This window comes from Capricornis sumatraensis, chromosome 1 (genome assembly GCF_032405125.1).
Source record: "Capricornis sumatraensis isolate serow.1 chromosome 1, serow.2, whole genome shotgun sequence".
Taxonomy (NCBI): domain Eukaryota; kingdom Metazoa; phylum Chordata; class Mammalia; order Artiodactyla; family Bovidae; genus Capricornis; species Capricornis sumatraensis.
In genome coordinates this window covers 33,570,344-33,591,664 of record NC_091069.1, presented here as the reverse complement: position 1 = coordinate 33,591,664, position 21,321 = coordinate 33,570,344, and the positions used below count along the sequence as shown (strand labels likewise).

The 21,321-nt window shown below is 52.7% G+C and overlaps 1 protein-coding gene across 3 annotated transcripts in view; it reads left to right on the top strand.

Annotated features, from left to right (window-relative positions):
* The window catches only part of OTOF (otoferlin), an 89,477-nt gene that overhangs the window by 50,177 nt on the left and 17,979 nt on the right, over positions 1-21,321 (top strand). For all 3 annotated transcript variants that reach the window (XM_068982191.1, XM_068982171.1, XM_068982181.1), the window contains 16 exons: positions 1,572-1,645; positions 3,124-3,250; positions 3,718-3,772; positions 9,541-9,672; positions 12,902-12,964; positions 13,382-13,466; positions 14,584-14,743; positions 15,533-15,719; positions 16,131-16,317; positions 18,011-18,234; positions 18,672-18,780; positions 19,307-19,487; positions 19,611-19,731; positions 20,536-20,636; positions 20,730-20,820; positions 20,982-21,098. In XM_068982191.1, the coding sequence (XP_068838292.1) occupies positions 1,572-1,645; positions 3,124-3,250; positions 3,718-3,772; positions 9,541-9,672; positions 12,902-12,964; positions 13,382-13,466; positions 14,584-14,743; positions 15,533-15,719; positions 16,131-16,317; positions 18,011-18,234; positions 18,672-18,780; positions 19,307-19,487; positions 19,611-19,731; positions 20,536-20,636; positions 20,730-20,820; positions 20,982-21,098 (2,014 nt within the window). The remainder of the gene's footprint in view (positions 1-1,571; positions 1,646-3,123; positions 3,251-3,717; positions 3,773-9,540; positions 9,673-12,901; positions 12,965-13,381; positions 13,467-14,583; positions 14,744-15,532; positions 15,720-16,130; positions 16,318-18,010; positions 18,235-18,671; positions 18,781-19,306; positions 19,488-19,610; positions 19,732-20,535; positions 20,637-20,729; positions 20,821-20,981; positions 21,099-21,321) is intronic.

Here is a 21,321-nt window from a genome sequence, read left to right as displayed (position 1 = left end):
TGTCTCTTACTGGGGAGAAACTTTTAAAGATAATTCCAAAGGCTTTGGTTTTCTTTTTTTAGAGTGACTTCTTTCCCTCTCCTCCTGTTGATATGCCCCCAGATAACATGATGCTGTAAAATACAAAGAGGTCAATGTTACCCCAACCTTCCTTCATCTGCCTCATGCCTTTTTAGGAAACCATGAAGATGCCAGTGTTTCCTAAACTGTGAACTGGTGCCACATGAAGAAGTGGTTCTTAGTTGCTCTCCTAACACACTCCTCCATGTCTGGCTGAGCATATAAAGAGTAAAGAAAAGGCCTGTAGCCAGATTAGGGCCAGGTTTGGAGGATGAGATTGGCTCCCCAACCCTAAGTAGAGGGGCTTGAAGTCTCTAGGCCATCTCTACAAGGACAGAAGGTTTTCCAGAATCTCACATGACCCAACATAAAGAACAGGAGTTCTTGGGGAACCATAGCCAAACCTCCATTGGGAGATGCCTGACCCAAAGATGGGTGGGCTCTGCTATAGGTGAGCTCAGGGGTAGAGTCTTCACCCTGCCCCACCTAGGGATGGGGCCCAGGTTGACAGGGGCAGAGCCAGGAGGAGGGAGAATGGGAAGTGCAGGGAGTCAGGTGTCCAGCTCATGCAATATTGACAGGGTAATGGAATACTGCACTTTACCCACTGCTGGTCCTACTCCTGGTCCCTCCTGGAGTTAGGAGCGCAAGCTTGGCTGCAGGGACATCACTGGAGAGACAGTAAGGACCCCCTGCCCCCTTTCCTCAGCTCTCCTGACTGCAAGGCCCTTCACCTGGGGTCACAAGGCCAGACCAACGGAGGAAGAGGTAGGAACTATGGAGCCTGCCATGCATTCCTGGAGGTTGGCAGAAGGTGGTGGGGAGCAGGGTTGGCAGGGGGTGCCTGGAGTGAGAAAGGACAGGCAAAAAGGGTAAAAGCAGGACCAAAGATGGGGACAGGAAAGGGCCCATCTCCTTTTCCCTGGGGACCAAGGAGAATCCAAGGATACAAAGGCAGGCTTTGAGTACCAGGGCTCTGAGAACTAAGCAGCTAGTTTCAACCACACCTCCTACCTGCTCATCAGCTCTGCCCCTCTGAGTCCTGTTTCTGCCCTTCTGTTCTGATGTTTGACTCTCGTTGTCTGACTTTCTTTCCGTCCAGCCAAAGCACGGCGCACACGGTGGGAGAGGATGAGCCTCGCCCTCTGGTGGAGCTCAGAGCTCTAAGACTGAACTGAGGGGGCTGGGATTAGGACCCTGCCGGGCTTCAGCTGAAACAGTTTTTTCCACCTGAAGGCCACCTTCTTGTGGTCGCCGTCCCCCACCTGCTCCTTAATGGTGTGAAGGCATGGGGAAAGAGGATATGAGGGAGGTTCCTCTGCCCTAGTTCTCCTTCAGGGCTCCCAGTTTGGGAAATTTGGCCCCCAGGATATCTCGGGACCAGTAGGTAAGGGGCTGGGGCTTGGATTTTCCTTTCCCTTACGAGTTCTCTCGGGGTTTGCTCTTCTGTCGTCTGTGTCTTCCTCCTGACGTCCGTCTCCCTCCACCTCATTCTGGCTGCCCCCTCACAGAGCCGGGAGGAGCGTGTTCTCCGCCATGAAGCTCGGGAAGAACCGGCCTCACAAGGAGGAACCCCAAAGACAAGGTATGGATGCGTGCCCCCGACCAAGGTCTAGTTCACCCCTCTCTCCGCACCTGCCAGGGACGAAACCCCTCCTCTCCGCGGGCAGCGGCCCCATGGGCTCTCCTGCTATTGGCCAGAGGAGCCACCTGGAGGGGCCTGGCCTCCCATTGGCTGTCAGAGAAACCCCGTCCTAAGAGTGGTCGTCCAGAAGGGGGCGCTCCGAGGGCTGGAGGTGGGTACCACGTTTCCTCCGATCTAAAACAGCAGCCGCAGAGACCTCTGTCTAGTGGGCTCCTGCTCTCTTGGCTTCCATTCTTCGCACAGAAGCCTAGGGATTTTTAATCAGAGGAGGGAATAACAAAAAAAAGGAAGAAAATAATTTGGCCAATTCCCTTTTTCTTTGGGAAAATCAGAGTCCTGAGAATGCCTGCTCCATGGCAGGACTCTCTGCCCAACACTTACCCGGTTCCCTCTCAGGGGGCTGCAGGGACCACCTTGGGGGAGAGAAGCAGGGTGGGTCTGGAAGACTGGAGTGGCCTGTGGCACTGGTGAGGGGACACGACACCTGTTTAAGGGAAGAAATGGAAGTACAGTGGAGCTGTGTGTAGCTTTCTAAGCCAGGTCTGTGGATCACACGTCCACCATCCTCAGGGCTCCTGGCTTCTCTCCCAGCATCCCCCGTGTGGCCCACTGGTCCCAGAATCTCTCTGCTTATCTTTTGTTCCCACGTATATTCCAGCTGTGCCTTTCTCCTTCCTAGATTGGAGAGGGTAGAGCTGCTGGCTGAGACTCAAACCCATCAGCCTTGGGTAGCTTCTCAGAATCGTCATTCCTTCATCTCATTGGATTAATACACATCAGTACAGGGTTAGGTTCTGAAGTCCTTCAGCTATTTTACAAAGATAAGTTCCTTCCTGAGTCTCAATTTCTTTATCTGTGATGTGAGAATAGTACCCATATTGGCAATATATGACTATGAAGATTATGAGGGCTAGAGATATGTGTATAAAGTGCCTAGCATTGTGCCTGACATGTAGTAGCCACTCAGTAAATGGTAGCCATTGATAGAAGATACATAAGTATGGATTCTGTATTCCTAACCTTCTTCCACAAAAGATATTCAGTACTTGCATAAGTGAATTGTTGTGGTGGTTTAGTCACTAGTCATGTCTGACTCTTGCGACCCCATGGATTGTAGCCTTCCAGGCTCCTCCTTCTATGGGATTTCCCAGGCAAGAATACTGGAGTGGGTTGCCATTTCCTTCTCCAGGGATGAGTTATATTCAATTAAAATTAAAAGGCAAGGCCAGATACAATATCTGTTAAAGATCAAAATTAGGTCAGAAGCACTGCAGATATGCAGACTATAACATTCTAAGTAAATGCCACCAAGTAAACCTGGAAATTGACTATTAGCTTCCTGGATGCCAAAGCAAAAGAGGAAATACCATCACTAGCCCACCATCCAGTCCACCTAACTAGTCCTCCCTCTTCCCCAGATGAACCAGCTGTGCTGGAGATGGAGGACCTTGACCGCCTGGCCATTCGGCTGGGGGATGGGCTGGACCCTGACTCCGTGTCACTAGCATCTGTCACAGCCCTCACCACCAACGTCTCCAACAAACGGTAAGTGGGCAGGAGCCTCGCAGCCCTGGTTGGCTTCACCAGGTCAGGCAGGCCTAGCTTGCTGTGTTTGGAATTGAGGTGGAGAAGAATCAGAGCCCATGGACAGCTCCTTCCTAACTTTGCCCCTTTCTTCTTTTCCTGGATATCTCCCTCACCTTCCTCCCTGCAAAGACAGGGGGCTGTTCCCAGGTCATTGAATACCTCTGGGCAAAGGGAAATCACAGGGCTGCCCAACACTTGAATCTGTTGACCTAATGACCTGCCTCCTTTTACTTCTGCCATTGGTTAGTTCTCCCTATTACAGCCTCTGAGAACCACGAATCCCCTTTCTGTTTGGCAGTCCTGGAGTGTTTGACAATCATGACTCTGTCCTTCCGCCCTTCTCCAAGGTCTAACCACTGCCAGTGCCCCCCTCCCCTGCAAGCAGTCCCCTTACACCCAGCCTGACAGTACATTCTCCTTCTCAGGTCTAAGCCAGACATCAAGATGGAGCCAAGTGCCGGGCGGCCCATGGACTACCAGGTACGCGGGGGCAGCAAGAGTCCTCATGTCTTTCTGACTCTCTCGCAGGTGGTTCTTGCCAGATGAGTGTTTTAGACTCTGTGGAGGCATGGATATGGGGGGGTCACAGAGAACCACAAGCTGAATATAAATTACCAAGTTAAGCTTGTTCCTGGGAAGCACTGATTGTTGTTGTTCAGTCGCTAAGTCATGTCGGACTCTTTGCATCCCTACGAACTGCAGCACACCAGGCTTCCCTGTCGTTCACTGTCTCCTGGAGTTTGCTCAAACTCATGTCCACTGAGTCGATGATGCTGTCTAACCATTTCATCCTCTGTCCCCCTCTTCTCCTTTTGCCTTTGATCTTTCCCAGCATGAGGGTCTTTTCCAATGAGTCTGCTCTTCACATCAGGTGGCCAAAGTATTAGAGCTTCAGCTTCAGCATCAGCCCTTCCAATGAATATTCAGGGTTGATTTCCTTTAGGATTTACTGGTTTGATCTCCTTACTGTTCAAGCACTATTGTCATAGTGTCATAAGTAGAGAGATAGAGACCCAAAAAGGACACAGTGTCATAAATAGAAGGATACAGACCCAAAAAGGAGAGTGTGAACTCTACTTATGCTGGTCAAAGCTCTCTTAGGATTTTGTAATGGACTTTATAAAGTGAGAGGGACTTAGAAAAAACATAGACAGACCAAATAACTTCACAAAAACATTTAAAATGAGGGCCTCTAAAGAAATATAGATTATTTGGTGTGATTTTTTCTAAATTATTGCTTTGTATTATTTTAATACCAGAAATAATGTCAATCCTGGCTATCTATAGATGCTGAGAATGGGGGGGGGGTGGTTCTTTTTACGTCTCCTTATTTTCTGAAATTAACACTTAATTTTTTTATTTGTATGTTTCTAAAACTGGAGACCAAATGGCTGAGATCTGGAGAGATTCACAGCTGTGAGATTGCTAATGTGGCCACCAGTGCAAGTGGGATGGAGCATGGCTGGGTGCTATAGGGAGAGTGCCACATGGGCAGAGGGCCCTAGTGCAGCCGTCCCAGCTCCAGGCCTCATCTGCAGCTTTGCAGGGCCAGACCCTCAATTTTGTCTCTTCTCCCAGAGCTGATTGGAGCCTGAGAGACTGAGTTACACTAACATAACTCACAAAAGGCTAATGTAAAAACCAGAATCACCTAGTACTTATTTATAAACTATAAACGAGAAGGGTCCAAGGACCATGCATTCCTCTGGACCCCTCCTTAGGGGCTAACAAGGCCCAGCTGCTGTGAAAGGCTGCTGGGCATTCCTAGAATTAAGTGAGAATGCTGGCTGGTCAGGGGAGTTAGAGCCTTCAGCAGACCCCACCTAAAAGCCTTTGTACTTCCTGCCTAGGTCCAGTGCCAGGCCCCAGAATCAGAACACCTTTTCCTGTGTCAGGGTTTGATCTTTGACTTCCCAGGCCTCATGCACCTTCTTTAAGGGCAGCTGACCTCACCTCACTCAGGAAAGGATATTTAGGACGAGACACCGCCTTTCTCTGTAGCAAGTACATCTGGTCATATATCCTCAAGGACACACCTTGTCTCCCTGAATCCTTGCTTGGGTTTGCTTTCATCCAGTTGGTGACCATCTTCCCAGGGGCTTGGAGATTCACCCTGGGCCATGTCAAGCAGACCTGCCACTGTGGTTTCAGACAGCATCACACCACTGAGCTCCTAGGACATTTGGGAAAGTCACCTCCTCACCTCTCTGCCAAAACCCAGGCACAGAACACTCTAACACTTCTGAGGGCTTTTCCGGGACACTGGGCTCGGGGCTATGCTCCGAGCTGAGAAGAGAAAAACTTCCAAAGAACAAAGACCCTCACAGTCAGATACCATTCCCTCCACAGTGTCGCCAGTCTGCCACATAAGGGCACATAGAAAATGGTGCCATTGTTATTGGTGTGACTTTAACTGTTTAAGTTAATAAAATCTTAACAACCACCCAAACATCGGTATTATTGTATTTCATAGGTAAGAAACTGAGGCCCAGGGTAGATAAGGAGCTTACCCCAGGTTACAGTTATTCAAAGCTAGAAACGAGGGTCAGTCCTGCGGGTGTCCTAGCCCATCGTCAGAACAAATAATCGAGGACCATCTCTCCCTCTGGTCTCTGTTCATCTTTACTGCCTACTGCATGTTTTCAAAAGCTCTCTCAAACTGCTTCCTGCCAGAGAGACTTTAATTAAGTGGACCAGACAGTCTGCCTCCGAAGACTTTGTAAACATCCCAAACTGAACAAAGCAGTTCTATTCATGTTTAACCTGGTAACACAGCATTCCCTGACAGGTTGGTTCACATCTCAACTGTAGGTGTTAACATACTTGGAGAGAGAGCTGTGAGGGTGAAAATGTGGGATTATTCTTGCTTTCAATGAGTGTAACGTATAAAGCAAGAAAATCTATCGGAAAGACTTTACTCTCTCGGAGAGCTTGGCTTTGCCGAATTAGAAAGACCTCAGGCAGAAGGACTTAACTGAACTCAGATCCAGAAAGGATCCTCAGGGCCGAGAACCATCCTAAAGCTTGGGTAGCTCTGAAATGGGGTCCCAAGGCCCTTTGTTTCTTCTGTTTCAGTTCAATTCAGTTCAGTTGTTCAGTCGTGTCCGACTCTTTGTGACCCCATGGACTGCAGCATGCCAGGCCTCCTTGTCCATCACCAGCTCCCGGAGTTTACCCAAACTCATGTCCATTGGGTCCATGATGCCATCCAACCGTCTCATCCTCTGTCGTCCCCTTCTCCTCCTGCCCTCAATCCCTCCCAGCGTTAGGGTCTTTTCCAATGAGTCAACTCTTTGCATTAGGTGGCCAATGTATTAGAGTTTCAGCTTCTTCATCAGTCCTTCCAATGAACACCCAAGACTGATCTCCTTTAGGATGGACTGGTTGGATCTCCTTGCTGTCAAGGGACTCTCAAGAGTCTTCTCCAACACCACAGTTCAAAAGCATCAATTCTTCGGCGTTCAGCTTTCTTTATAGTCCAACTCTCACATCCACACATGACTACTGGAAAAAGCCTTGACTAGATGGACCTTTGTTGGCAAAGTAATGTCTCTGCTTTTTAGAACGCATGTTATATGTAAACCCTTTCCTGATTATCAACATCTCAAAAGCGAGAAGCCACAGCTTCCTCCCTGGGAATATGCAGTTTGCCCATCAGAGTGGGCAAAGCATGGCACTTGGCAGACATGTTCTTGGTGGGTCATGGAGTCTTGAGCTGTACCCTCTCTTCCTGGCACCAGGATCATATACATTGTCACCTCTAAACATCTCTCCAGTTTTCATCCCCATGTCATCTTCCCAGCTCAAGTGCAATGTGGCTCCCACTTCCTATCTGGTCTCCCTGTCCTCATATTGCCTCCTCCACACCATTCTCTACACCACCACTGGAATGGTCTTCTCAAAATGCGCAACTGAACATATCACATCCCTTCACCAGGAGACAAGAGAAGGTAGAGGAAGCAGCGCTAATCTCAGCTCAGGCTCCCACCCATGTTCTTGCAGCGCTATCTGATCCCTCAGGAGCAGGTCAGAGAGCACCATGGCTTCTCCCAAGAATACACGAGTGTACAGGCTTACACTCAGCATTGTTCCTGGGGATGACTTGCATGAAGCCACCTGGGGATTGTGTCCTTTATCTTGGGATAAGAAGATGTAATAGCCAGTCACCAAGAGTTTTCCTGGTTAGCTGGTCTGTTGGTCCTTTTGTGGCTGCATTTGCCTCCTCCCCTTCCATCATGGAAAGACAGGAGTCCTCTGCTCCTGAAGAGGACTGGGGGCAAAAAGGCTATCATTATGGCTGGGTCTCTGGATCAAAAACAGAGAAGCCAATCAAATTCTCACATTACGAGGATGAATCTCCTGATGGCATCTCTTTAGTACCTTAATATGCCAACACTGTGTTTGTCTACTTCCTAGTCTTGAAAATATTTTCTTTTCATCTTTTTGTAGAGGAGAGGGGATTGGTTAGTTGTGGGGAAAAAAAGAAATTAAAAAAAACACTCTGGTAAAAAAAAGTTTCACAGAGTTTAAAACTCTATAAACTACTATGCAAAGAATGCTCTGGAAGGACTTCTAGTGTCTGTTTATTTTCTTCTCTGAGAAGTAAACTTCTCAAAGGGGCTCTATATTGCTTTTAGCTCCCTGAAGAAATGATACACTCCTTCAGAGCTCCATAGTCTCAGCTCCATTCCCTTTAGAACCTCAAGTTCACATAGAAGTGCTTGCTTTCATAGTTCAAGTGTTACTTCAATTAGTAAATATTCAGTTTCTAGTTCTGTATACTTGCTTGGCAATGTTCTCGTTGTCATCAGGGTTTCTATTTTTTTTAACATCATTAGTTTTAATGCGTAGATTTTTCTTGGCCTTCAGAATATTTATAAGACTTTGATGGACGCAGTGGAAGATAATTTTCAAGGCTATTCTTTTCCATGAAAAGGAAAAATAATTCTCTTGAGTAAAAATCGTATTTAGCAGTTGCATCAAAGCACAGCAATTAAAATACCAACTTTCCAAGATGAGGAGCATAAAAAGCAACTCACACAGTTTCATTAGAAGAGTGCTGAGGGAAATGCTAATACTAGGTCAGCATAGGCTATTTTGTTAAAGTGCAAGTTCCAGAGAATTAAGCGGCACACACGACCCTACCTGCCTGGGACCCAACCAATTAACCGTAGGTAAATTCTATTGAGAAGCCATTTATAACAAGAGCTCACAGCTTCCAGGCTTTCTACAGTTTACAAAGAACTTCAATGCACATTATCTCATTTAAACCTCAGGCAAATTTATGGATAGGCAGTGTCTCCACTTACAGCTGAGAAAACTGAGGCTCATGGTCATTTTAGGAACCCCCCAGTCTTCCTATTTATCATGGCCACCCTAGTGGGGCTTGACACCTCCAGATTCAAGAACAACTGATGGCTTAAAATGAGAGTTCAGGAAAACCACGCAAACATGCATACATACACACACGTCTCTCTCTCTGGTATATGCAAATATTTGTCGAATGGATGGACTGAAAAATTACTTCCTAGTATAGAAGTTTGATTCCAGACAGATGGACACTATTGAAAAAATACAGACTGCGCACAACATACAAGTATCAAGACCAAAAAAAAAATCTGCTCCAGCTGGGCATCAAAGCCTTACTGGGCACTCAAAGAAATTAAAAGAAGGGAAACCAAGAATATGGAAAGGGGCCAAATTCCAGAAATAAAAAAAGAGATATCAGAGGCTTGCAGGACTCAAATGAAAAGTGCTGGAGCAGAAAACTAAATGCATGTTAATGGAGACTTAGAAAGCTTAATTCTTGAGTGCACAAAATCTCGGGAGGTGGGAGTGGGTTTGCAGCCCTCTGTGCAGCAGGACCACTGATGCCAGTGAAAACTCTTGGAATCATCTGGGAGCTTTAAAAACACAGATGCTGGACGGCACTCCTCCATCCCCTTCCAAGACTGGGTTGGGTTGGTCTGGAGTGTGGTGTGGGGGCCCCGGGGTCTTTAACCACCACCCTACCCCCGCCTCCTTCCCCTCCCCCTCCCCCTGGTAATTCTGGGGCACACCTACTTGGAGGTGATCCAGTTCACTTCCTTCTTTATAAATGAGGGCACTGAGGCTTGGTGGGGGAACGACCCAGGATCACCAGCAGATTCAGTAGTGCTCAGACTGGTACCAACCAGGCTCTGACTCCTGCAAAACCCGCTCCAAGTTCACGGGCTTACCTTCTCATTTCCCCTCTTTCCCGCCCACAGGTCAGTGTCACAGTCATCGAGGCTCGGCAGCTGGTGGGCTTGAACATGGACCCCGTGGTGTGTGTGGAGGTGGGCGATGACAAGAAGTACACCTCCATGAAGGAGTCCACTAACTGCCCCTACTATAATGAGGTCAGCCCTGGGCCCAGGGTGGGGAAGAGTCCTCCAAACTGTGGCAGAGCCTGGGCCCCGGCCCCACCGGGCCAATAGGAGAAGCTGGGACTCAAGAGTCACAAAGGGCTACCAGCGGGTGACCTTGGGACCTGTTACAACCCCCAGCATGCTGAGTGCCACGCCCTCTGACCCTCCAGTCCAGACCCAGCCTGACCCTGGTCTGGCCAGGGTCCACCCTGTGAAAGGAACCCGGCCCCTGTCCTCCCTGTGCTGCTCCCACCAGTGCCCGGGAGTGAACCTCACACCCTGTGAGGCCTGGTCCCAGCTCTTTCCCCAGCCAGAGCCCTGGGGCAGGGCAGCCCCCTTCCAGCCCTGGGCCATGGGGGCACTAGAACCATTAGTGAGCGCTTGTTGTGTGCGGGGCACTCTTCTAAATGCTTTAAGTTCATCATCTCTTCTGACTCTCACGCTCTCAGAAGTTGTCACCATCAATCCCGTTTTATTCAAGGGACATTGAGGCTCCTGGAGAAAGACTTGGCCCAGGTGCCAAGTGCCAGAGTCAAGTTCTGTGTGTGCACGCTTGCTGCTCAGCTGCCATCCTGGGTGCCTGAATCTCTGCGAGGTCCTTCCAGACCACTGGCTATGACGCTTGGGGAATGGGAGGGGAAAGGCCTGGTCCCCATTGCTGTTCGTTGCAGCTGTCTGAGGCCACACTGAGGTTACAGAATCTCAGAGACCTTCTAGTTTAGTCTCTCCACCTTACAGAGGGGACTGAGGCCACACTATGAAAAGGGCTGAGATCACAGAGAGTATTATAGACAGAGCAGGGCCCAGACTGTTCTGCCTCCACCCACTGCGCTCTGTCTGCCATTTCAGATGGCCACCCCATCCCACCGGACACAGCCTCTGAGTCTGGGCTCCAGGGAGGGGCCCATCTTAATCAGCTGTGGTGAAGCATGCCCCTCAGATACCTGAGCACACACCAGCCTAAGTCACTGAGCTGGCCACTCTGGCCCTCCCTTTCCGGGAGGGGCCTCCAGGCTGCTTCTCAGTGGCTCCAGGCAGTGAGCTGTGCCAGGCTGGCCCTAGTGAGGCATGGGCATCCCGCATCTCAGTGTCCATCCTGGGTGTGGTGAGGGTCTGCTTCTCAGAGGTGGGGCATCTCTCTGGAAACTGGGAGGCCCCAGCGGGGCACCTGCAGGAGTAAAACCCAGGCCTGTCTCTGCCCTTCACAGAGACACAGGCTGAAGCTAGGGCCTGACTGAAATCTCCTAAGCAATCAGAGAGAGGCCCCACTCTCATAGCTGGTTTCCCGCAGGTCCCAGGCTGGGGACACTGCTGCTTAGGACCCCCTCAGCCCCATGTGACATCCTTTCCTGGAGTCAGGAAACTCAGGCTCGACATCTCTGACCTTAGGTCAGGACACATCCCCGACTGGAAAAGCCTCCAGCCTAGATAAGGTCTATTTTTCCCTAACAGATATGGAGACAGGGCCCCCACGGCCTTCCACAGTTATATGATAGTGATGGAGGCCTGTCTGGCTGACTGGAAAGCTCACCTTGCACCAGGTCCATGCACCTCATGTTTCATTCAGGTGGCCTCCTCCTTCCAAGGAAACAGAACTGATCTCCCCACTTGGTGGCTCCTCAGAAAACTCCTACTCACTCTGCAGGGCCCAGCTCAAATGTCCTTCCCTGTACTCTCTAGGTCAGAGGTCAGGGCATTCCCCTCTCTTTAACAATAACAGCCCTGAATTGCATTTGGTCCTTCATGTCTAACCCAGGAGGCTCCTGATCTCCTGCATCACCGTAGCCCACTTCAGGGCCTGCCTTGTACCTGGAGGGCTTTGGTAACAATTTTCTAAGTGGATATTTATCCAAAAGATGAAACAGAGATACACCGGGCCTCTGCTCTGCGCCAGGCTCATGACCGGCAACATGGGAGCTGCAAACAGGACACCACCTAGTTCCAGCCTAGAAACCATTTTCCAAGCTCTGTATTTATATCTGGGGCTTCCCAGGTGGCGCAGTGGTAAAGAATCCACCTGCCAATGCAGGAGATGCAGGAGACATGGGTTTGATCCCTGGGTCAGGAAGATCCCCTGGAGAAGGAAATGGCAACCCACTCCAGTATTCTTGCCTGGAGAATCCCATGGACAGAGGAGCTTGGCAAACTACAGTCCATAGGGTCGCAAAAGAGTCGGACACCACTTAGCAACTAAACAGCAAGTCTTAGTTGCAGCACTCAGGACCTCTAATTGTGGCATGTGGGATCTAGTTCCCTGACCAGTGATCAAACCCAGGCCCCTTGCATTGGGAGCATACAGTCATAGCCACTGGATCCCCAGGGAAGTTCCTTGACCCAGGTCATCATATTTAGGGTGACAGTCACACCTCCCAGCAATGACAAGACCACTGTCCCAGAGCAGTTCCACTTGGAGGCCCTGGTTCATTATCCCCCCATCACAGAGGTATAAACTGAGATTCTGAAAAGGAAGCAATTGGCCCAACAGTGAAAGCTCAGGCTTTGTGCCTCTAAAACTACACTCTTACCCACAGTGATCTAGTGTGAGCCCCCAGCAACCAGAACAGATTCTCCTCATTTACTCCAAGCACTTCAACATTTCTTCCATCTCCCTGCCCATGAGTTCACCAAAGCAGCAGGCCCTCTGCTCACTGCCCACACTCTTGTCCCCAGGGCTTGCACCCAAGGCCAGGAGACATGGACGGGCACAGCAACCATGAGTGGCAGCTCCCAGCTGGAGAGGATCAATCATGCCCACAGCATTTGTGTTTATAGCAGATTAAGTTCATCAGCTCTCAGTTCTAAGTGTCAGCTTACTTTACATTTTAACTCCTCCATACTTGGGGTGCATCTTCTAGGCAGCTTTGTGGTTTAATGGTGATGTCTATGGGACCTACACAATTACAGTGTATCTTACAGTATCTTATATGTATCTCATTAAACCTCATAATGAGACTCTACATGGGGGGTGGGGGGGTGTCATTACGTCCATTTGACAGCTCAGGATACTAAGGTTCAGAACGATGAGCTGCTCAGGGCCGCATGACTCCTCACTGCCCCTGAGAGCTGTGGTCAGGGGGACTAGTGGTTGTCCCTCCTACTTATCCAAACTTCAGGGCTCAGGGGGCTTGGGCCAGTGCAGACGGCAATGCCAGGACAGAGGGGCCTGGCACTGAGCCTCAGCCTGCCGAGTGACAGCAGGCCTGGGTCTTTCCCCCTCTAGTACTTCGTCTTTGACTTCCACGTCTCTCCTGACGTCATGTTCGACAAGATCATCAAGATCTCGGTGAGTGGGGAGCAGTGCCCAGCAGGTGGGGCTCTTAGCTCAAACTGTACTTTAGTGCAGCCTTGAAAAGGGCTCCCTCTCTGGGCAGGCCAGCCATAAGAAGGCACAGCCATAAAAAGATGCACAGCCAGCCAAGCAGGGCACAGGCTGGAGTTGGGCACCTCTCACCCCATTAGCCACATCGTTCTGTGCAGTGTACAACCTGCTCACCTGGCAGCCAGCAAAACACTGGCGAGGCAGAAGGGGCTGATGCTAAGCCTCAGAGAGATACCCCTGCCCTGCCAGACACCCTCCTGCTTAACCTGAAACTCACTTCCCCAGAAAGAGTTGGGGGGGCCCTCTATCAGTCAGCCCTTCCCTGCCCCACGGCCTCAGCCCCATCCTGCCTGATCAATGGCTGGTGGTTCTGTCTGGAAGGTGATTCACTCCAAGAACCTGCTGCGCAGCGGCACCCTGGTGGGGTCCTTCAAAATGGACGTGGGAACCGTGTACTCCCAGCCGGGTGAGTGGCTGCGTGGCTGGGTCAGTATTGGTGCACACAGCTCCAGGAGCACGGGTCACGCATGCAGCCCCTAACACATCTCACAGAAGCAAATGGGGACAGAGCCTTGCTGGGGACAGGTGTGAACTGTAGTTGAAATTGAAAGCGGAGTAGAGGGAAGAGGAAAGTTCTGAGTCCGGGAGATTCCAGGGCCCACACAAAATCAGAGGACAACGTGCCCTTTGTACAGGCTGTGCTCGCAGTCAACCTGAAGGGGAGGACCCATCCGAGATTAGCCTCCTCCTCTGACATCTGGTCTTTCCTCCACCCTGTCCTGGGTCCTAGGAGTATTAGGGTGACACTACTTGTCTCTGTCTCTAGGAGGCTTTCGGTCTGCGACTGGAGACAGACTGTAAGAAGATAGTCGCAGGAAGTAGGAGATGTACATATGGAAAGGGGCCAGGATCAGCTCTTCTGAGGAAGTCAGGGAAGGCTGCATGGAAGAGCAGGCACACCAACAAAAGGATTAGAAGTTTAAATAGGGAGCCAGAGGGTTGGGACACGGAACAGAAGGGATGGGTGCATCCAAGATAAAAGCACAGCAGCCACAGAGCCTTGGGGGTGTGAAGCAGCAATCTAAACTATTCAGAGAGGGGTCAACAGTTGTGCCTGGCAGGAGCACAGGGGAAGGGTAGGATGAACACTGGGGGCTAGGAAGAGCGGCATCAGGAGGCCCCGCAGAGGATGCTAAGGTCGGCAGTCTTTCCCCCAAGCGCTGGGGAGCCTCAGGTGGGTTTGAAATGGGGAGTGAGAGAGGGAGGGCCTCTTTAAGGGCTTGGTCTGGCAGCCTTGTGGAGATTGACTGAAGGGGTTAGGGACAGGAGGGCTGCAGGCCAGGAAACCAATCAGGAGATTCCTCCATCTGAAGCCATACCACACATCTAGGGGCATGGCCAGAGCTGGGACCTTGCCTCGGCCACCCTTATTCGGGGACCTCTGCCTCCCGGGTCCTGAGGGAGGCAGAACCGAGGCCCCAGGGCCCCAGGACCTGATGACCTGGCCTCCATGGCCTGTCCCAAGGGTGGGTGCAGCCCTGAGTAGGGCCAGCCGGGGCAGCCTCTGCTTCTTGCCACCGCAGAGCACCAGTTCCACCACAAGTGGGCCATCCTGTCCGACCCTGACGACATCTCTGCGGGGCTGAAGGGCTACGTGAAGTGCGACGTCGCTGTGGTGGGCAAGGGCGACAACATTAAGACTCCCCACAAGGCCAATGAGACGGATGAGGATGACATTGAGGGGTGAGCTCCCATCCCCGCCCTGCCCCTGAAGGTCTGGCCCAACTCTTCCTGGGTTGCAAAGGGAGCCCCTCAGGGCGGACTTGGCCCAGAGACCTCACCTTCCATCTCCCTTATCTGCCCGCCCAGATGGCCCTGCTCTCCCTGGAAGGACTGAGGCCAGGGCCAGCCTCGGTGCCTGGGAACTCTCCTCATGGGGCAGAAAGGACTGGGGGATAGTCAAGAGTGACAGTTATTTGACATCCACGCTGCCGACTATGAGAAAGTTGGGGAAAAAGTGTGGATTCCCAGAGCTGCAAGGCCTTGAGTCTACACCCAGGAGAGCAAAGGGATTTTGTTTTCTGAAGCAATTCCAGGGAGTTGCCAGGGGCTTTTCAGAAATATTCTGGAACCTTGTCTGCATTCAGTGGGAAAAATCCAGGATCCAGTGGATCATGCCTTCCTTGAGCCAGGGAGGGAGAGAGGGACCACTGGTGAGGTTTTTGCATAGAAGACAAAAGATAAGACACAAAGTATTCATATATGTTCATCTGTTTGAGGCTTATCATATACATAGGAGGTGCATGTTATTATTCCCATCTTAAAGCTGAGGAAACTGAGGCTTAGAGGGATGGGGAGATTTGCCCAGGATCCCACAAGAGAGCAGGTGCCCTAAACTCCGGTGTCTTCAGTTCTGTTATGGACCTTCTCAGCCGTCCTTCACCTGTGGTCCTGGGCCCCAGAGGTATGGGGATGTTGGGGCAGGAGTCAGCCAGCTGTGGCCACCACAGCCCTAGCTGTTCATGCCGGCAGGAACTTGCTGCTCCCCGAAGGGGTGCCTCCTGAACGCCAGTGGGCCCGGTTCTACGTGAAGATCTACCGAGCTGAGGGGCTGCCCCGCATGAACACGAGCCTCATGGCCAACGTGAAGAAAGCTTTCACTGGCGAGAATAAGGATCTGGTCGACCCCTATGTGCAAGTCCTCTTCGCCGGCCAGAAGGTATTGGGGTGCAGGAGGCTGGGAGTGGGGTGAGGTGCAGGGGACTGGGCGTGGGGTCCTGGGGGTGAACATGAGGCAAACTCAGAAGCCACGAGGCTTGCCTTTGGTCACCTTGGCACGCCACCTCGAGAATTGAGGAGAGAGAGATGAGGGAGTACAGCTCAGAGGGGCCGGGGTGGGGCCAGGCTGGGCCTTAGGGATTCCCCCCGGCCCCCAAGTCACCAAGCACTGAGGGTGGGGGGCACTGGGAGGGAGAAGGGCTAAAGAGACGGGTGGAGAAGAAGACGGAGATAAGTACACACATGTACACACACACACCCCACATGCACACTCGTAACACAGACACACAGACACAGACACACATGCACACTCAGGCAGGTATACAAATCCTGACTTTCTCCCTCCCACCAGGGCAAGACTTCAGTGCAGAAAAGCAGCTACGAGCCACTGTGGAACGAGCAAGTGGTCTTCACAGACCTGTTCCCCCCACTCTGCAAGCGCATGAAGGTGCAGATCCGGGACTCGGACAAGGTCAATGACATGGCCATCGGCACCCACTTCATTGACCTGCGCAAGATTTCCAATGATGGAGACAAAGGTCAGCAGCTGGAGACTGGAGGTGGGACTTGGGGCTAAAGGGAGTGGGTAAAGGAGACCCCTCCACACACACACACACACACACACACACACACACACACACACACACACACCGCCACAACCACCAGCTCTGTCCCACACTTTGGACTTAAAGGTGCTGCCGGCCTTCACCAGCAGCCCTTGCCTCCAGGGAAGGGTAGAGACTCATGGTCAGGTCTGCACAGAGCTGCCTGGGCCTGCTGTGCCAGGCTGCCTGGATTTGAACTCCAACTCTGACAGCTAGAAGTTTCATGACCTTCGTACCTGTTTTGTCATCTGTAAAATGAAAATAATAGTAGTCATATACATATTATGGGTGAGTGGGTGTGTGTGTGTGTGCGCACATGCGTGTGCACACACATTCAGTCACTCCAGTCGTGTCTGACTCTTTGCAACTCCATGGACTGCATCCATGTCATCCTGTTCAGGAAACTAAGATCATGGCATCTGGCCCCATCACTTCATGGCAAATAGATGGGGAAACAATGGAAACAGTGACAGACTATTTGGGGGGGCTCCAAAATCAGTTCAGACGGTGACTACAACCATGAAATTAGAAGATGCTTGCTCCTTGGAAGAAAAGCTAAGACAAACCTAGACAGCATATTAAAAAGCAGAGACATTACTTTGCCAGCAAAGGTCCATCTAGTCAAAGCTATAGTTTTTCCAGTAGTCATGTATGGATGTGAGAGTTGGACTATAAAGAAAGCTGAGCGCTGAAGAATGGATGCTTTTGAACTGTGGTGTTCAAGAAGACTCTTGAGAGTCCCTTGGACTGCAAGGAGATCCAACCAGTCCATCCTAAAGGAAATCAGTCCTGAATATTCATTGGAAGGACTGATGCTGAAGCTGAAACTCCAATGCTTTGGCCACCTGATGCAAAGAACTGACTCGCTGGAAAAGACCCTGATGCTGGGAGGGATTGAGGGAAGGAGGAGAAGGGGACGACAGAGGATGAAATGGTTGGATGGCATCACCTACTCAATGGATATGAGTTTGAGCAAGCTCCGGCAGTTGGTGATGGACAGGGAAGCCTGGTGTGCTGCAGGCCATGGGGTCGCAAAGAGTTGGACATAACTGAGTGACTGAACTGAACTGAGGAATTGGGGGGAGGGGCACTTCATGGAGGAAGAGCGTTTAACAGGTAGAGACAGAGAGACAGAGACAGAACCTCTCCTTTGGAGAGGAAAGGAGGGGTGTGCAGAAGCAAGTGACACCCCAATGGAATGCAGGTCTGCACAGATAGCAAAGGGCTGGACGGCCTTGCTGGGGAGCTAAGAAGGTGGGTTTGTCCTCTAGGGAGATTGTAGGCCACCTTACAATAGGTACTAGAAGCAGGGACCATGACTTCGCTCCACAGAAATGGATATGTGTGTATGTGGAGCCCCAGCTCAAGCTCCTGCAGAGAATAAACAAACACACGGAAGTGCCCCAGAAGTGAGAGGGCCACCCCACAGCCGCCCACAAACAGCAGCCACGGCTCGCCCCGCAGCCCTCTGTGAGCCCCGCAGCTGCAGGCCCTCTGCTGCCTCAGACATTTCCCTGAGCGAGACGTGGAGTCCTCAGCTCAGCAACCAGGAGGTGCAGGCCAGGAGCCCCCAAAACAGGTCCCTCCACCTGAGTGAGCCCTTGACCCCCTGCACCCCTGCCCACAGGTTTCCTGCCCACACTGGGCCCCGCCTGGGTGAACATGTACGGCTCCACACGCAACTACACGCTGCTAGACGAGCATCAGGACCTGAACGAGGGCCTGGGGGAGGGCGTGTCCTTCCGCGCCCGCCTCATGCTGGGCCTGGCGGTGGAGATCCTGGACACATCCAACCCTGAGATCACCAGCTCCACTGAGGTGCAGGTGGAGCAGGCCACACCCATCTCCGAGGTGAGGCCCCAGGGGGCTGCACTCCCTTCCAGAGCCCCCCAACCCTGCTCAGCACCCTTTAACCCAATGCAACCTGGGCCTGGGCTCTGCCAGTGTCCACCCTACCTGCCTCAGGGGCCCAGACCCCAGGGTGAGGCCTCCCTCCCAGGAAGCAGCAAGACTTCCGTCCCTCCCGCTGCCTGTGCCTGAGCTCTGCCCATCTCTGCTCCTTTCCTAGCCACGGTTGTCCTTGTGCTGGACAGAGCAGCCTTTCCTGCAGGGACAGGTTGGAGGGCCAAAGGAATTGGGCCTTCAGTGTCTGGCCTCCTAGTTCCACAGCTGGGTGGGATGTCCCCCACCACTAGCCCCAAGGGCCTGTCTGGAGACAGAAAGAGGCCTGGCCCTGGCCTCAACATGCTGGTAAGCTTTCAGGATGGCTTGAACCACCTTCCCCACAGAGCTGCACGGGGAAAATAGAAGAATTCTTTCTATTTGGAGCCTTCCTGGAGGCCTCAATGATCGACCGGAAAAATGGAGACAAGCCCATCACCTTTGAGGTCACCATAGGTGAGAGCTGGGCTCACAGAGGGGTCTTTGGGCCCAGGGACTGCAGAGTGGTAACTGCTGGGCCTGCTGCACAGCCCTCGGGGGAGGGGGACTTTGCCACTCACTTCCCTCGAGTGTGCTCAGGCGCCCACACAGCACACAGTGACTGTACATTATGAGTGCACATACACCCCACAGGGTGAACCTTAGGGCTCAGTGAAGTTAAGGACATGAGAAGGAAACACCCTCTCTGCAGAAGGAAACAAGGCCCCCATGGGACTAGAGAGGAGAGTCCTGCAGGGTGCTCTGGGGCTGGACCTTGAGCTCAGTGGTCATCAGGGCTCCCAGCGAGGTCTCTGCCTGAGTGTGGGACATGGCCCCATCCTCTGGCTAGTGTCCTATGGTGTCTGAGCTCACACAGAGCCCAGCAGAGGTCCCATTCCCTGACTCTTGCTTTTCCCAGCCACAGACCCCCTGGATTGGAGGGCAGGGTGGGGCCAGGTGGAAAAAAGCCCCTAGGCCCTCGGATGCCCCCTTCTGCCTCCAGGCAACTACGGGAACGAAGTCGATGGCCTGTCGCGACCCCAGCGACCTCGGCCTCGGAAGGAGCCCGGGGACGAGGAGGAAGTCGATCTGATCCAGAACTTGAGTGACGACGAGACTGACGAGGGTGAGGGCCTGGCCTCGGTCTCCTCCACCCCACCCATGCGGCCCCAGATCACCGACAGGTGAGCCAGGCAGGACAGAGGGCTCTGAGAGGCCCTGCCATTGCCTGCCATCCTCTGGTGGCCCGTCCCCTGCCCGCCTGCCTGGGCACCCAGTCCTCAGTCTCCCACCCGCTCCCACCCCAGGAACTACTTCCATCTGCCTTACCTGGAGCGCAAACCCTGCATCTACATCAAGAGCTGGTGGCCTGACCAACGCCGTCGCCTATACAATGCCAACATCATGGACCACATCGCAGACAAGCTGGTGAGGGCCAGGCCCGGGGTGAGAGGGGAACGGCAGAGGGGCGTGCTTCTGAGGGCCTCAGCCAGCCTGGACACTGCCCCTGCCTCACACAAGGCCTGTCTGCCCAGCAGATTACCGTGAGCATCGAGGAGGGGCTGCAGAATAGCCCCAGCAGGTCCTGTGCTCCTGTCCCCGCCCCATTCCCAGAAGCAGTCCAGGGTCTGAGGGCTTCCCAGAGTGGAGTCTGGGAATTGTGGCCCGTCTAGTCTTGGGTTCCCCTGGAGGCGTCTGGCCAATCCCTCTCTCTCTTCCCCCTGCCCCCCTGCATCTGATCCTGGGCTCTGTCCAACCCCTGTGGGTCCACCAGGACCACAGACTCATGACCCAGAGATGGCTTCTTCCTCAGGAACCAGAGTCACGAGCATGACGGCTTCCAGGTTCTGGAAACAGAACCTGGAAATTGGTGTTTCTGGGCTTTCCTGGTGGCCCAGAAGGTAAAATGTCTGCTTGCAATGCAGGAGACCAGAGTTCGATCCCTGGGTTGGGAAGATCCCCTGGAGAAGGAAATAGCAACCCACTCCAGTACTCTTGCCTGGAAAATCCCATGGACAGAGGAGCCTGGTAGGCTACATTCCAGAGAGTCAGCATCGCAAAGAGTCAGACACGACTGAGCGACTTCATTTTCACTTTTCTTTACAATGGCGGAACACTCCAGGGATGGTGCTCATGGGAGGTCCTAGGATACTAGCCCCTCATCCTCTTGATGAAAGAGGGAGATGTTTGGGGAGGCTGAGGGGGGCTGTGGCTCACACTCCTGGTTCACAGGAAGAAGGCCTGAACGATGTGCAGGAGATGATCAAAACGGAGAAGTTGTACCCTGAGCGTCGACTTCGGGGTGTCCTAGAGGAGCTGAGCTCTGGCTGCTAGTGAGCGGAGGGGCTGCCAGTGTGGGGCGGCAATGGGAGGATGGCAGAGAAGGAGTCATCTCTGCTAAGCCCTGCTCCCACTCCCAACCCCAGCCGCTTCCTCTCCCTCGCGGACAAGGACCAGGGCCACGCATCCCGCACCAGGCTGGACCGGGAGCGTCTCAAGTCCTGCATGCGGGAGCTGGTGAGGACACGGCTGGACCACTTGGGGACAGAGGGAGGGTCTGGAGGTGAAAAGGGAAGCCGAGGTCGGGGGACATCCTTCTCTGAGGTCACGGCCCCCAGGGCCAGCCCCTCCATCACGTGTCACAGCCTGAGCCCCACTTACACCCCCTCACCTCCCAGGAAAGCATGGGGCAGCAGGCCACGACCCTGCGGGCACAAGTGAAGCGGCACACGGTGCGCGACAAGCTGAGGCTCTGTCAGAACTTCCTGCAGAAGCTGCGCTTCCTGGCAGATGAGGTGTGCCCTGTGTCGGAGCGCGGTCCCAAACTGGAGCAAGGCGGGAGGGGCTGCCTAGGAGGGAGTGGGCCCCTCCCGCTCTGACAGGTGTTGAGGGACAGGGCTGACCAAGCCTTTCATCCTGTCCTGGGCTCTCCCCACTCCACTGGCGGGAGGAGAAGGAAGACCCAGTCTCAGGTCCCCTCCCTTACGGGGCACACTGGCCTCCCCCACCCTACCCTGT